Below are 15,728 nucleotides of genomic sequence, written 5' to 3'. Positions count from 1 at the left end.
ATGCTGATAGGTCTGTTTCATCCATATGTAGGCTATAGGGTTCAGTGATGCTGATAGGTCTGTTTCATCCATATGGAGGCTATAGGGTTCAGTGATGCTGATAGGTCTGTTTCATCCATATGTAGGCTATAGGGTTCAGTGATGCTGATAGATCTGTTTCATCCATATGGAGGCTATAGGGTTCAGTGATGCTGATAGATCTGTTTCATCCATATGGAGGCTATAGGGTTCAGTGATGCTGATGGATCTGTTTCATCCATATGGAGGCTATAGGGTTCAGTGCCTGCTTCCTGCGTCTCTGATGCATTATGATGAACTCATTCAATACGGTGACTCATCGGTGTCATTTTAACATTTCTTTGGCTATTCAAAAATAGCAGATCTACAAGCTCATAGTGCGGCACCGAGTGCCGTGCTATGAGATTGTAGATCTGCTATTTTTGGAAAAGAAATTGTGAAAATATGTGCTAATCTATACATTTTTAACTCAAATCTTTGCTTCTGGGGGGTCCCTGGAACAAATTATTTTGAGATGAGGGTCCGCGGACAAATACATATAATTTTGGGGGTCCTTGACATGAGAAAAGTTTGAGAACCACTGATATTATAGAAACATAAGTTTAATACAAAAACACCTGTCAGGATTTAGATGACATTTGTAGAATCCCCCCAGAAGCAACGATTTGAGTTATTTAAAAAAAAAAATATATATATATTCAGAGATTTGTACAAATTTTCATGAAAAAAAAAACAGATCTACAAGCTCATGAGCTTGTAGATCAACAACACATTCCATGTGGAGAAACATTTCCCTTATGTGTTCATACGTAGTTTGGTGCGTACTGTACGTGGGTTGAATTCTACGCTGGGTCGGTGAGCTGCTCATAGTTTGGTGCGTACATACATGTGTTCATACGTAGTTTGGTGCGTACTGTACGTGGGTTGAATCCTACGCTGGGTCGGTGAGCTGCTCATCTACAGCAGCAACACTGAACCTTTTGAATATCAAACGTTCTCTCCCCACCGCTCACATTTTAACATCAACTATAACTCTGTATAGCCCTCTAAAACTGGGTATATTAAAGTGTTCATTGTTTTCTTTCGTTCTTTCTTTCTTTTTTTCTTTCTCCTCTTGCAGCACAGAGACTGGAGCGGCTGAGGAAAGAACGTCAAAACCAAATTAAATGCAAAAACATTCAATGGAAGGAGAGGAGCTCGTCCCAGTCAGGTACTGTTGTTGTTATTATTATTATTATCATTATTGTCTCCGCCGAAGGTGGAGAATATGTTTTCGCTTCGTCCCGCCTTGTGTGAGCAAACATTGTTAGCCAAGCTAACATTGGGCAAGCTCCACGTGACACGTGTCAATTTGTTGACACCAATGCCTCTGATTGGCTAGAGGGACGTGTGACGAAATAAAATTCTATAAATAGGTGTGTCACTTCAAAAAGTAAAACAGGATCAATCAGACTTGATTGGAACAGTACCTTCAGTAAGTCCAAATCACCCGTCTGTGCGTGTGTGTTTCCCTCTGAGAACACCTAACATTGGTCAAGCAAAGGCGCAGAAGGCCAAAGCTAAGAAAGCATACTCATCTACAATTGTAACACAGAAGAGGACTAGAGTTGAAATGATATGTTGACATCAATGTCTCTGATTGGCTAGAGGGACGTGTGACGAAATAAAATTCTATAAATAGGTGTGTCACTTCAAAAAGTTCCTACTTTTTGAAGTGAGGTAAAACAGGATCAATCAGACTTGATTGGAACAGTACCTTCAGTAAGTCCAAATCACCCGTCTGTGCGTGTGTGTTTCCCTCTGAGAACACCTAACATTGGTCAAGCAAAGGCGCAGAAGGCCAAAGCTAAGAAAGCATACTCATCTACAATTGTAACACAGAAGAGGACTAGAGTTGAAATGATCCCACAACAAAGCCGAAGTCTTTGTACGTGTCAATATGTTGACATCAATGTCTCTGATTGGCTAGAGGGACGTGTGACGAAATAAAATTCTATAAATAGGTGTGTCACTTCAAAAAGTTCCTACTTTTTGAAGTGAGGTAAAACAGGATCAATCAGACTTGATTGGAACAGTACCTTCAGTAAGTCCAAATCACCCGTCTGTGCGTGTGTGTTTCCCTCTGAGAACACCTAACATTGGTCAAGCAAAGGCGCAGAAGGCCAAAGCTAAGAAAGCATACTCATCTACAATTGTAACACAGAAGAGGACTAGAGTTGAAATGATATGTTGACATCAATGTCTCTGATTGGCTAGAGGGACGTGTGACGAAATAAAATTCTATAAATAGGTGTGTCACTTCAAAAAGTTCCTACTTTTTGAAGTGAGGTAAAACAGGATCAATCAGACTTGATTGGAACAGTACCTTCAGTAAGTCCAAATCACCCGTCTGTGCGTGTGTGTTTCCCTCTGAGAACACCTAACATTGGTCAAGCAAAGGCGCAGAAGGCCAAAGCTAAGAAAGCATACTCATCTACAATTGTAACACAGAAGAGGACTAGAGTTGAAATGATCCCACAACAAAGCCGAAGTCTTTGTACGTGTCAATATGTTGACATCAATGTCTCTGATTGGCTAGAGGGACGTGTGACGAAATAAAATTCTATAAATAGGTGTGTCACTTCAAAAAGTTCCTACTTTTTGAAGTGAGGTAAAACAGGATCAATCAGACTTGATTGGAACAGTACCTTCAGTAAGTCCAAATCACCCGTCTGTGCGTGTGTGTTTCCCTCTGAGAACACCTAACATTGGTCAAGCAAAGGCGCAGAAGGCCAAAGCTAAGAAAGCATACTCATCTACAATTGTAACACAGAAGAGGACTAGAGTTGAAATGATCCCACAACAAAGCCGAAGTCTTTGTACGTGTCAATATGTTGACATCAATGTCTCTGATTGGCTAGAGGGACGTGTGACGAAATAAAATTCTATAAATAGGTGTGTCACTTCAAAAAGTTCCTACTTTTTGAAGTGAGGTAAAACAGGATCAATCAGACTTGATTGGAACAGTACCTTCAGTAAGTCCAAATCACCCGTCTGTGCGTGTGTGTTTCCCTCTGAGAACACCTAACATTGGTCAAGCAAAGGCGCAGAAGGCCAAAGCTAAGAAAGCATACTCATCTACAATTGTAACACAGAAGAGGACTAGAGTTGAAATGATCCCACAACAAAGCCGAAGTCTTTGTACGTGTCAATATGTTGACATCAATGTCTCTGATTGGCTAGAGGGACGTGTGACGAAATAAAATTCTATAAATAGGTGTGTCACTTCAAAAAGTTCCTACTTTTTGAAGTGAGGTAAAACAGGATCAATCAGACTTGATTGGAACAGTACCTTCAGTAAGTCCAAATCACCCGTCTGTGCGTGTGTGTTTCCCTCTGAGAACACCTAACATTGGTCAAGCAAAGGCGCAGAAGGCCAAAGCTAAGAAAGCATACTCATCTACAATTGTAACACAGAAGAGGACTAGAGTTGAAATGATCCCACAACAAAGCCGAAGTCTTTGTACGTGTCAATATGTTGACATCAATGTCTCTGATTGGCTAGAGGGACGCATGACGAAATACAATCCTATAAATAGGTGTGTCACTTCAAAAAGCCGTTTACGTTTACTCTACTGTATCTCATTATTTATTGCTATGATAATATAATTGCTATAGTCTGCTGGCGGAGACTTGTGCTCCGAGGAGCACATTTTCTAGTTATTATTATTATTATTTAGGGCTAATTAATTAGAGGCTTTGTAATTAATTAAATGAAATGAATCAGTTAAAGTCCCAGCCCTAATTATAATATGACACCATTTCTGTCTATTAGCTCTGTCTCTCAGAGGAGGGCTGTGCATTTCATTAATGTTTGTACCCATTTAATACATGTTTTGTCCTCATGTAATAACTGTCTGTCCTCATGTAATAACTGTGTGTCCTCATGTAATAACTGTGTGTCCTCATGTAATAACTGTGTGTCCTCATGTAATAACTGTGTGTCCTCATGTAATAACTGTGTGTCCTCATGTCCTGCCCAGTGGACGACCTTGGCTTTCTGTTTGAGAAGAGGGATTTCAAAGACAGACCCAGAAGCTCAGGAAACAAGTCCACTCTGTCTCTGCGTCTGGAGCAGTGTCCTCAGCAGCTCAACAACCCCTTCAATGAGTACTCTAAGTTTGACGGCAAGGTGAGCTGCTCTACATGCTGATTGAATACTTTATGAACAGTTTGATAAAAGGTACAGAGGTATAGTTATACAACGATGCTGAAAGGATAACACAGAAAGCCCTGAGGGCTTGTTTACATTGTGATCCTGTGTATTCAATTCATCAGGATATACCGTAGGTGGCCAGTGACTCAGTTTCACTTTCTAAACCTTTGCATCGTGCATGTCACACAAACGCCATGCGTTTTGTTGATATAATAAGTTAGTTCATATAGAGTCCTACATCCACACATCCACCATTTAACTTCCACAATCCACATGATCAAAACCATTGGTGTTGTGTGTGTGCTGGATTCTAACCAACATCATCTCTGCTCACGCCCTCCATGCTGGAGGTGTTGAAGGAAAATGGCCAAAGTCACTGTCCACCTACTGTATAAAGACATACAATACTATACAAGACAAGACGTCATCAATACTAGGAGCAATACAAGTATATTTACAGAAAAACAGTGGGAGGTCATTTATTTTGTCAGCTAGAAGACTTGTCTAGATCCAGTTGCACATTGCAGACATGTTCTCTGTTCTAATGGTTTGGAAGGAGGGATTCACACTTTGTTTGGTCTGGTGGTGTAGTAGGACATTCCACATGTTGGTGTCATACTAGTAGAATGAATTCATTCCCATGTTTGTGCCGAATCTGGGGGGAATGAGATAAGTGGAGCTCCCTCTGGTGTTGTCTGTGAGCGTGTGCAGCAGTCTGACAGGTACATGGACACTGGTTCCTGGAGTATTTTGAAGACCAGGTCCATTGACTACGCATGGATTAAAGTTCTCAGTCGCCAAGACTGATTTCAGTCATTTGGATTCCATGGAAGCCAGCATGTCTTCTATGGAAGCATGTTGCGCAGCAAAAATAGCCGTTGAGAGCTTGGAAGTGGTCAAACTAGCAATATGTTCAGAAGCATCTTCCATAATATCTTATATATATATTTAATATAAAAGCAACGGTTAAAGCCTGAATCTGTGAATTTGTGTTTTTGAACCCGTTGGCAGTATGTAGAACAGCAGGACCAACATTACTAAAGCATCCTAATTTTACATGTTGTGTTCATCGTTTAGGAATCGGTGCTAGTGTGTGTGTGTGCGTGGGGGGGGATCCTTTCACACTGTTTCACAAATGTATCTGTATCACCCTAGCATCATGAGCAGGGGTTAGGTGAGGTCTAGTATCACCCTAGCACAGGGCTACTCAACTTAAAATGGCTCAGGGGCCACTCACAAAAAAAAAAGTCCAAGGGCCACAAGCTAAAGTAAAAACAGATTTTGTAATAGGCTACACATAAAAAAAACACAGAGTAAAAACACAGAGTAAAAAGACACATTTCCATCTGTAAGGCCAAACCTCGTTGAGCAACAATGTTGTCATGGAATGATTAAAGTTACAAAATGAGGCTTTATTCACAAAATGTGAAGAGAACACAATGAATAGATATGTTCCAATAAATCAGAGGACAATTATCAGAGGTTAATAAGTAAGTAATAGTTAATACTCAGCTGAAATCAGGCCATATCACACTCTCTTGAAACAAACAATAATATCTACAATCGTATTCAAAACAATCAAAACATTTTGGAAACAAACCAAACCTAACTTGTTCCTATTCTTTTTTTGTTTGAAGATCCCTGGATATGAAATGATTACATTAAAATATAAACAGGCTTCGTTCACAAAATGTGAACACAACAATGAGAACAAATTGTAACCAGTGCAATGATTCAGAAAAAGCCAATATACTCAAACAAATTATACTTGAAATTAGTTATTTCTTCTTTTGAAACAAATACAATAGAATCATACCAAGTCACTTTCCTTACAGCTGAATCTCATCACAGTTTCTTATCCACTTATAATTATTGTCTTTTCTTACATTGCTCCCATGGTGGAAAAGCTGAGCTTACTGTGACAGGTATCAAGGTGAACATGGGCACGTTTTCAAACGGCACTTGATATCTGTCAAATAGTCCATGAGCCAGACAAGATTTCATTATCGAAAGAGTGGGCAAAACCAAACCTATATTAAATTGTTCATAGGGTCAATACGAGTAAATAAATATATGATAACCTTTCCACAGGAGCAGCTTTTTCATGGTTATCACACATTTTGTTATTTTCCCCATACGTACATGACAGGTGAAAAAAATTACAACATTTAAAAAAGAGTTATCATAATGAAACTTCCTGAGTTGATTACTTACATGAAGACAATGATTTATCGTATTACAAGTTTTCTGAAATTGTATATTTAAATATGCAAATTAGGCATTTAGTCCATGAGCCAGAGCCCCAAAATTGAGCCAGATATTGAATATTCCCTCGTTAAAAACCTTTGACTCCAACATCTTAACAAAATTAAATAAGAATGTTGACTCTGGCTTTGTCCAATGTTCCAATGTTGATTCTGGAAAGTTATGCAAATTTGGGCATATTTTCCTAATGCCTAATTTGCATATTAAAATATACAATTTCAGAAAACTTGTAATACGATAAATCATTGTCTTCATGTAAGTAATCAACTCAGGAAGTTTCATTCTGAAAACTCTTTTTAAAATGTTGTCAATTTTTCACCTGTCATGTACGTATGGGGAAAATAACAAAATGTGTGATAACTATGAAAAAGCTGCTCCTGTGGAAAGGTTATCATATATTTATTTACTCGTATTGACCCTATGAACAATTTAATATAGGTTTGGTTTTGCCCACTCTTTCGATAATCATTGCTCAATTTTGGGGCTCTGGCTCATGGACTAAAAGGACAAGGAGACCCACTGGCTTATTATTGACTTCCACAAATGTAAATGATTCCTCCCATGTTTGCTGAAACAACTAATCTTTGGTTTTGGTTTGGCCGTGTTGACAGACAGCTGCTTCTTTGCGTGCGCTGTAACACGTGTTTTACTCGTCGTGCAATGTATTGTGCACCCAAACGCGAGCCGATCTACAAGTGCACAACGCGTCCTGGATGCAACGCTTTGTGGACTTGTAAATCGTCTGTGTTTGCTGCGGGACACTGTCGTGCAATGAAGTATAAAGCATCATAACGTCAACACAACACGCCCACTTCTGGTCAGTAAGCACTAAGCAGACTGGATCAGCTCAATAGCATACGCAGACCGCCCTGTTGTCCAGTGCTTTTTGTCTTCTTATGCAGCAGTTTGAACCAGTGGTAAACAGTAATAATAATACAAATAATAATAAAGTACATTTATTTGTACTTTACTTGCATATTTGTCTTTTTGGATACGTATTACTTTCACTCCACCACATTTCAAAGACAAATATGTTTTACTCCACTGCTTCTAGGAGGGAAAACAGTACATTATGAATAAACCACTTAAGCCCTGTTTAAAGAAAAATGAAAATAGCTCAACTTGTGGGCTTGTAGATTGTGTCGACAGGCTCACATCTGTACCAAGAAGATACACACAGTCTAATGTGTGTGTGTGTGTGTGGTGTGTGTGTGTGTGTGTGTGTGTGTGTGTGTGTTGTGGTCCAGGGTCACATCGGCACCACAGCCACTAAGAAGATAGACGTGTACCTCTCCATGCAGCCGGCCCAGGAGAAGCTCCACCCCATGCTGGTGGTGACCATCGCCAACGCCCGCGTCCACGACCTCATCGGCCTCATCTGCTGGCAGTACACCGGAGAGGGCCGGGAGCCCAAGCTCAAGTACGTAGCGGAGCGCCGTCGTCCTCACAGCTAGAAGGTCCTGGGTTTGATTCCCGCCGTGGGCGCTCGGGGGGGGGGGGGGGGGGGGGGGGGTTGGGTCCTCTCCTCCGTGTCATCAGTGCCCATACTCACTCTAACCATTATTTTATACTTTTGGCTATTCAAATATAGCAGATCTACAAGCTCATATGAGATTGTAGATCTGCTCTTTTTGAAAAATCTCGAACATTTTTGCAAATCTTTGAATATATATATATTTTTAAAGCAAACGTTTTTTAATTCAAATCTTTGTTTCTGGGGGGTCCCTGGAACAACATATTTTGAGATGCGGGGGGGGGGGGGGGGCTGCAGCCAAATACAACTGTTAAGAAAGATTTAGAAGACATTTATAGAATCCTCTACAAGCTGCTTGCTGTATTCTTGTATTTTCACACGTCGGTTAGGGACGTAGGAAGGTAGGAAGTAGGGAACTGCAGCACACGTGACAAAAGTCTGCGGGTGTTTTTGTTTTATATCGTGGGGTGGGATGCATGCAGCCGTCCTCATCTCACACACACGCCCGCCCGTAGTAGAGTTCAATAATCACAACGTTTTTTCTACCGGAAAAGAATGCTAGAATGAGAAATTGAAACAACACTTTGTGAGCTTGTAGTTTTTCCGGAGCTAAGACTGCTGTGTGTGTGTGTGTGTGTGTGTGTGTGTGTGTGTGTGTGTGTGTGTGTGTGTGTGTGTGTGTGTGTGTGTGTGTGTGTGTGTGTGTGTGTGTGTGTGTGTGTGTGTGTGTGTGTGTGTGTGTGTGTGTGTGTGTGTGTGTGTGTGTGTGTGTGTGTGTGTGTGTGTGTGTGAGAAGGAGAGAGAGAAGGGGGGGACAGAGCGCTGTGTCTTATATATCTTGTCCTGTTGTGTTTATAGTGAACTAAAGATGGTTGCGTCCCCACTGCCACTCAAACACTCACTTGCCCGATGGGCAACCAGAAAGCAAACTCCACCTGCCCGCACATTTAATTGACCTGCCCCGGGCAGGCATTAGTGTCAACCCCTGTAATGTATTTATGTATGTGTTTCAGTGAGAACGTGAATGTGTACTGTCTCCACTTAGCAGATATTATGTATATGTTTATGTATATATTTATGTATATATTTATGTATATATTTATGTATATGTTTATGTATATGTTTATGTATATGTTTATGTATATATTTATGTATATATTTATGTATATGTTTATGTATATGTTTATGTATATATTTATGTATATATTTATGTATATATTTATGTATATATTTATGTATATGTTTCAGTGAGAACGTGAATGCGTACTGCCTCCACATAGCAGATATAATGTATTTATGTATATGTTTATGTATATATTTATGTATATATTTATGTATATATTTATGTATATATTTATGTATATGTTTCAGTGAGAACGTGAACGCGTACTGCCTCCACATAGCAGATATAATATATTTATGTATATATTTATGTATATGTTTCAGTGAGAACGTGAATGCATATTGCCTCCACATAGCAGATATAATGTATTTATGTATATATTTATGTATATATTTATGTATATATTTATGTATATGTTTCAGTGAGAACGTGAACGCGTACTGCCTCCACATAGCGGAGGATGACGGGGAGGTGGACACAGACTTTCCTCCTCTGGACTCTAATGAACCCATCCATAAGTTTGGCTTCAGCACCCTGGCTCTGGTAGAGAAGTACTCCTCACCGGGCCTGGCCTCCAAGCAGTCCCTGTTCGTCAGGATGTAAGTAGTAGTAATAATAATAATAATAGGCCTGGCCTCCAACTTTAGATTTTTCAAGAATAGCAGATCTACAAGCTCATAGCGCGGAACCGTAGATCTAGATATAGATTGTAGATCTGCTATTTTCTTTTTGAAAATCTTCACGATTTAAAAAAAATAGCAGATCTACAATCTCATAGAGCTATGAGCTTGTAGATCTGCTTTTTTTTTTATAGAATAGCCAAAGAAATCTAAAGTAACACAGATGCGCTCCTCACTTTGTATTTCAACTTTTCAACAAAGTTTACAGGAACAAAAGAGTGTCTGAAACCACAGAAACATCTTTTTATATCATTTATGTTTACATACATGTTTGATAAATCTTTCATTTTCTAATGATGATTATTTTGTGTCGTCAGAAGACATGATGTTCACCTTTAACCTTTTGACACAAATGTTTTATACTCTGCTTCACCAGAAGTTTGTTTTCCTCTTCTTTCTTTCTCCCTCTCTCACTCCTTCTCTTCTCTCTTTCACCCCTCTCCTCTTCTCTTTTTCTCTCACTCCTTCTCTTCTCTCTCTCTTTCACTCCTCTCCTCTTCTCTTTTTCTCTCACTCCTTCTCTTCTCTCTCTCTTTCACTCCTCTCCTCTTCTCTCTTTCTCTCACTCCTTCTCTTCTCTCTCTCGTTCACTCCTCTCCTCTTCTCTCTTTCTCTCACTCCTCTCCTCTTCTCTCTTTCTCTCACTCCTTCTCTTCTCTCTCTCTTTCACTCCTCTCCTCTTCTCTCTTTCTCTCACTCCTTCTCTTCTCTCTCTCTTTCACTCCTCTCCTCTTCTCTCTTTCTCTCACTCCTCTCCTCTTCTCTCTTTCTCTCACTCCTTCTCTTCTCTCTTTCTCTCACTCCTCTTCTCTTCTCTCTTTCTCTCACTCCTCTTCTCTTCTCTCGTTCTCTCACTCACTCCATCTCTCTCTCTGTTGTTCCAGAAATGCGGCTCATGGTTTCTCTCTGATCCCGGTGGACAGCCTGAAGGTCACCATGAAGGAGATCCTCCAGAAAGCACTGAAGAAGAGGAAAGGCTCTCAGAAAGGCTCTGGTAATAGACTGGTGAAATCTGTAGTCCCAAAAAACACTTCCTGGTAATAGACTGGTGAAATCTGTAGTCCCAAAAAACACTTCCTGGTAATAGACTGGTGAAATCTGTAGTCCCAAAAAACACTTCCTGGTAATAGACTGGTGAAATCTGTAGTCCCAAAAAACACTTCCTGGTAATAGACTGGTGAAATCTGTAGTCCCAAAAAACACTTCCTGGTAATAGACTGGTGAAATCTGTAGTCCCAAAAAACACTTCCTGGTAATAGACTGGTGAAAACTGTAGTCCCAAAAAACACTTCCTGGTAATAGACTGGTGAAAACTGTAGTCCCAAAAAACACTTCCTGGTAATAGACGAGGAAGCTTTTGAAAGGAAAGGACATAAAGTCTGTCCGTTCTCTAGATATACTGACATGACACTCATGGGTGGCAAACCTCGCTCCGAAGGTTTGATGAAATACATTGCAGTGGATGAGAGCCGTCTGGACCAGCTCATGAACAAACACTATTCCTGAACAATTGCGACCTTTGTCATATAATGGGTTCAGGAATATAAAAGAATCACAGGATGTTTTCTAATCACTTGCTTTTCCATGTGCTCAGACCACAGCACATCATTTTATTGAGGCGTCTAAACAGCGGCAGGTATTGTTTCTATCTCGGAGGTATCGCGAGATTTGGCTGCCAGACAGGACATGGTGGACAGTCTCGTGATACTTTGACCGTTCAGACTTTGTGCTCTTTAGATACCTCTATAAAATGATACAGTGTTCACATCTCTTTAGATACCTCTATAAAATGATACAGTGTTCACATCTCTTTAGATACCTCTATAATATTATACAGTGTTCACATCTCTTTAGATACCTCTATAAAATGATACAGTGTTCACATCTCTTTAGATACCTCTATAAAATGATACAGTGTTCACATCTCTTTAGATACCTCTATAAAATGATAGTGTTCACATCTCTTTAGATACCTCTATAAAATGATACAGTGTTCACATCTCTTTAGATACCTCTATAAAATGATACAGTGTACACATCTCTTTAGATACCTCTATAAAATGATACAGTGTTCACATCTCTTTAGATACCTCTATAAAATGATACAGTGTTCACATCTCTTTAGATACCTCTATAAAATGATACAGTGTTCACATCTCTTTAGATACCTCTATAAAATGATACAGTGTTCACATCTCTTTAGATACCTCTATAAAATGATACAGTGTTCACTTCTCTTTAGATACCTCTATAAAATGATACAGTGTTCACATCTCTTTAGATACCTCTATAAAATAATAGTGTTCACATCTCTTTAGATACCTCTATAATATTATACAGTGTTCACATCTCTTTAGATACCTCTATAAAATGATACAGTGTTCACATCTCTTTAGATACCTCTATAAAATAATAGTGTTCACATCTCTTTAGATACCTCTATAATATTATACAGTGTTCACATCTCTTTAGATACCTCTATAAAATGATACAGTGTTCACATCTCTTTAGATATCTCTATAAAATGATACAGTGTTCACATCTCTTTAGATACCTCTATAAAATGATACAGTGTTCACATCTCTTTAGATACCTCTATAAATGATACAGTGTTCACATCTCTTTAGATACCTCTATAAAATGATAGTGTTCACATCTCTTTAGATACCTCTATAAAATGATACAGTGTTCACATCTCTTTAGATACCTCTATAAAATGATACAGTGTTCACATCTCTTTAGATACCTCTATAAAATGATACAGTGTTCACATCTCTTTAGATACCTCTATAAAATGATACAGTGTTCACATCTCTTTAGATACCTCTATAAAATGATAGTGTTCACATCTCTTTAGATACCTCTATAAAATGATACAGTGTTCACATCTCTTTAGATACCTCTATAAAATGATAGTGTTCACATCTCTTTAGATACCTCTATAAAATGATACAGTGTTCACATCTCTTTATATACCTCTATAAAATGATACAGTGTTCACATCTCTTTAGATACCTCTATAAAATGATACAGTGTTCACATCTCTTTAGATACCTCTATAAAATGATACAGTGTTCACATCTCTTTAGATACCTCTATAAAATGATACAGTGTTCACATCTCTATAGATACCTCTATAAAATGATACAGTGTTCACATCTCTTTAGATACCTCTATAAAATGATACAGTGTTCACATCTCTTTAGATACCTCTATAAAATGATACAGTGTTCACATCTCTTTAGATATCTCTATAAAATGATACAGTGTTCACATCTCTTTAGATACCTCTATAAAATGATAGTGTTCACATCTCTTTAGATACCTCTATAAAATGATACAGTGTTCACATCTCTTTAGATACCTCTATAAAATGATAGTGTTCACATCTCTTTAGATACCTCTATACAATGATACAGTGTTCACATCTCTTTAGATACCTCTATAAAATGATACAGTGTTCACATCTCTTTAGATACCTCTATAAAATGATAGTGTTCACATCTCTTTAGATACCTCTATAAAATGATACAGTGTTCACATCTCTTTAGATACCTCTATAAAATGATACAGTGTTCACATCTCTTTAGATACCTCTATAAAATGATAGTGTTCACATCTCTTTAGATACCTCTATAAAATGATACAGTGTTCACATCTCTTTAGATACCTCTATAAAATGATACAGTGTTCACATCTCTTTAGATACCTCTATAAAATGATAGTGTTCACATCTCTTTAGATACCTCTATAAAATGATACAGTGTTCACATCTCTTTAGATACCTCTATAAAATGATACAGTGTTCACATCTCTTTAGATACCTCTATAAAATGATAGTGTTCACATCTCTTTAGATACCTCTATAAAATGATAGTGTTCACATCTCTTTAGATACCTCTATAAAATGATACAGTGTTCACATCTCTTTAGATACCTCTATAAAATGATACAGTGTTCACATCTCTTTAGATACCTCTATTAAATGATACAGTGTTCACATCTCTTTAGATACCTCTATAAAATGATAGTGTTCACATCTCTTTAGATACCTGTATAAAATGATAGTGTTCACATCTCTTTAGATACCTGTATAAAATGATACAGTGTTCACATCTCTTTAGATACCTCTATAATATTATACAGTGTTCACATCTCTTTAGATACCTCTATAAAATGATAGTGTTCACATCTCTTTAGATACCTCTATAAAATGATACAGTGTTCACATCTCTTTAAATACCTCTATAAAATGATAGTGTTCACATCTCTTTAGATACCTCTATAAAATGATACAGTGTTCACATCTCTTTAGATACCTCTATAAAGTTTTATAACATCCATACACGTAGCACTTAAACCATTGCTTCACAAAACGAGGTATCATTTAATAAGTCATGTTCTATATTCCGTATGCGACGACAATGGATGCAAAAGTGGACGAGACACTACTGTTAGTTTTGGTAAAGTCACATACAGACATCCTGGTCCAGAGGGTCACGGATGGACATCTAGACATAAGTAAGGGCCACCTTATTTATTATGTATTGGCCATACAGTAGTCTTTACACTACGTTTGCATGTGTTCGGGTGCTAACATGAGTAGTAAAATAATGACCATGCCCAGATGGTTGACTGTGGGGCTTACATGCATTGATAGGCTGCTGTACATTCACCACAATCATAGCAAAACATACAGATGACAAAACTGCACAAAAGACACACAGCGCTATAGTACTAACTAACCACTACGGCCATTTTGGCTTCCATATGTATTAGTCTTTAGTGTTAATGATGAGTTCAAACCATAACAGTGCTGCTGCAGCCTGTATGCTGCACACATGTCACAACCTCACTGCAGCGCACGCACGCACGCACGCACGATCAATAATAATACATCACACTTATATAGCGCTTTTCATTGAACCCAAAGTCGCTTTACAAAACAAATCATTATAAACTTTATTATGAGAGACGTATTAAAAAAGGCAAAACATTTAGCAAAGAGAAAAACATTAAACATTAAGCTAAGACAAAAAAAAGGTACTTAGACACATGTGACCGCGGTGTAGTTCGTTGGTAGCGTAACATGGCGATTGCATTTAAGCTTCAGAAAGTGTTATCTGTGTGTTATCTGTGTGTGTTATCTGTGTGCAGGGCCGGTTCTGGGCTGATCAGCGCCCTAGGAGAGATTCCTCTGATGCGCCCCATCAGATCCTTTTTTTTTTGTCAACAATGCAGAATCCCATTGACTTCAGTCAGAGACCAAGAAGAAGTTCCTGCTTCTCTCGACTGAAGAAAATACACCATGTCATCCCAGGACCACTCACTGTGGCACTGGCCTCTGCTCTGTGCTGATTGGCTGTTAAAGTGACTCCCTTTGTGTTCTGATAGGTCCCAAGTATCGCCTGGAGCGTCAGACCGAGCCCAACGTGGGCGTGGACCTGGACGGCTCCCTGGAGAGTCAAAACACACTGGAGTTCTGTCTGGTCAGGGAGAACAGTGAGTACCTCCTGCCACCAGGCGGCAGCATTGTACCATGTTCCCTGGGCAGTCAAAACACACTGACCCTCATTTAGCAATGGAATGTAAAAAAAAAAACAGCTTAAATTCAGTGGTGGAAAAAGTACTACATTTTTTTACTTAAGTAAAAGTATCAATACTGCAATGTAAAAAATACTCTGTTTCAAGTACAAATCAGTATATATATATATATATATATATATATATATATATATATATATATATATATATATATATATATATAAAACATATGTTACTATAATATCAGTGGTTCTCAAACCTTTTTCATGTCAAGGACCCCCAAAATTATATGTACAGTATTTGGCCACGGACCCCCATCTGATAATGTGTTGTTCCAGGGACCCCCCAGAAGCAAAGATCTGGGTTAAAAATGTTGCTTTAAAAATATATATATATATATATTCAAAGAATTGCACAAATGTTCACGAT

General features: G+C 38.5%; 1 protein-coding gene across 1 annotated transcript in view; it reads left to right on the top strand.

Moving 5' to 3' along the window:
- mapkap1 (MAPK associated protein 1) overlaps nucleotides 1–15,728 on the top strand; it is a 52,288-nt gene that overhangs the window by 11,991 nt on the left and 24,569 nt on the right. The window contains 6 exon segments of the mRNA XM_080418725.1: nucleotides 1,139–1,228; nucleotides 4,041–4,189; nucleotides 7,726–7,898; nucleotides 9,498–9,674; nucleotides 10,640–10,749; nucleotides 15,150–15,257. Coding sequence (XP_080274851.1) covers nucleotides 1,139–1,228; nucleotides 4,041–4,189; nucleotides 7,726–7,898; nucleotides 9,498–9,674; nucleotides 10,640–10,749; nucleotides 15,150–15,257 — 807 coding nt within the window.

The sequence above is a fragment of the Gymnoscopelus braueri genome (assembly GCF_963280865.1).
Source record: "Gymnoscopelus braueri genome assembly, chromosome: 22".
Lineage (NCBI taxonomy): Eukaryota > Metazoa > Chordata > Actinopteri > Myctophiformes > Myctophidae > Gymnoscopelus > Gymnoscopelus braueri.
Note: the sequence above shows the minus strand (reverse complement) of the source record. Positions and strands in the feature narration are given on the sequence as shown.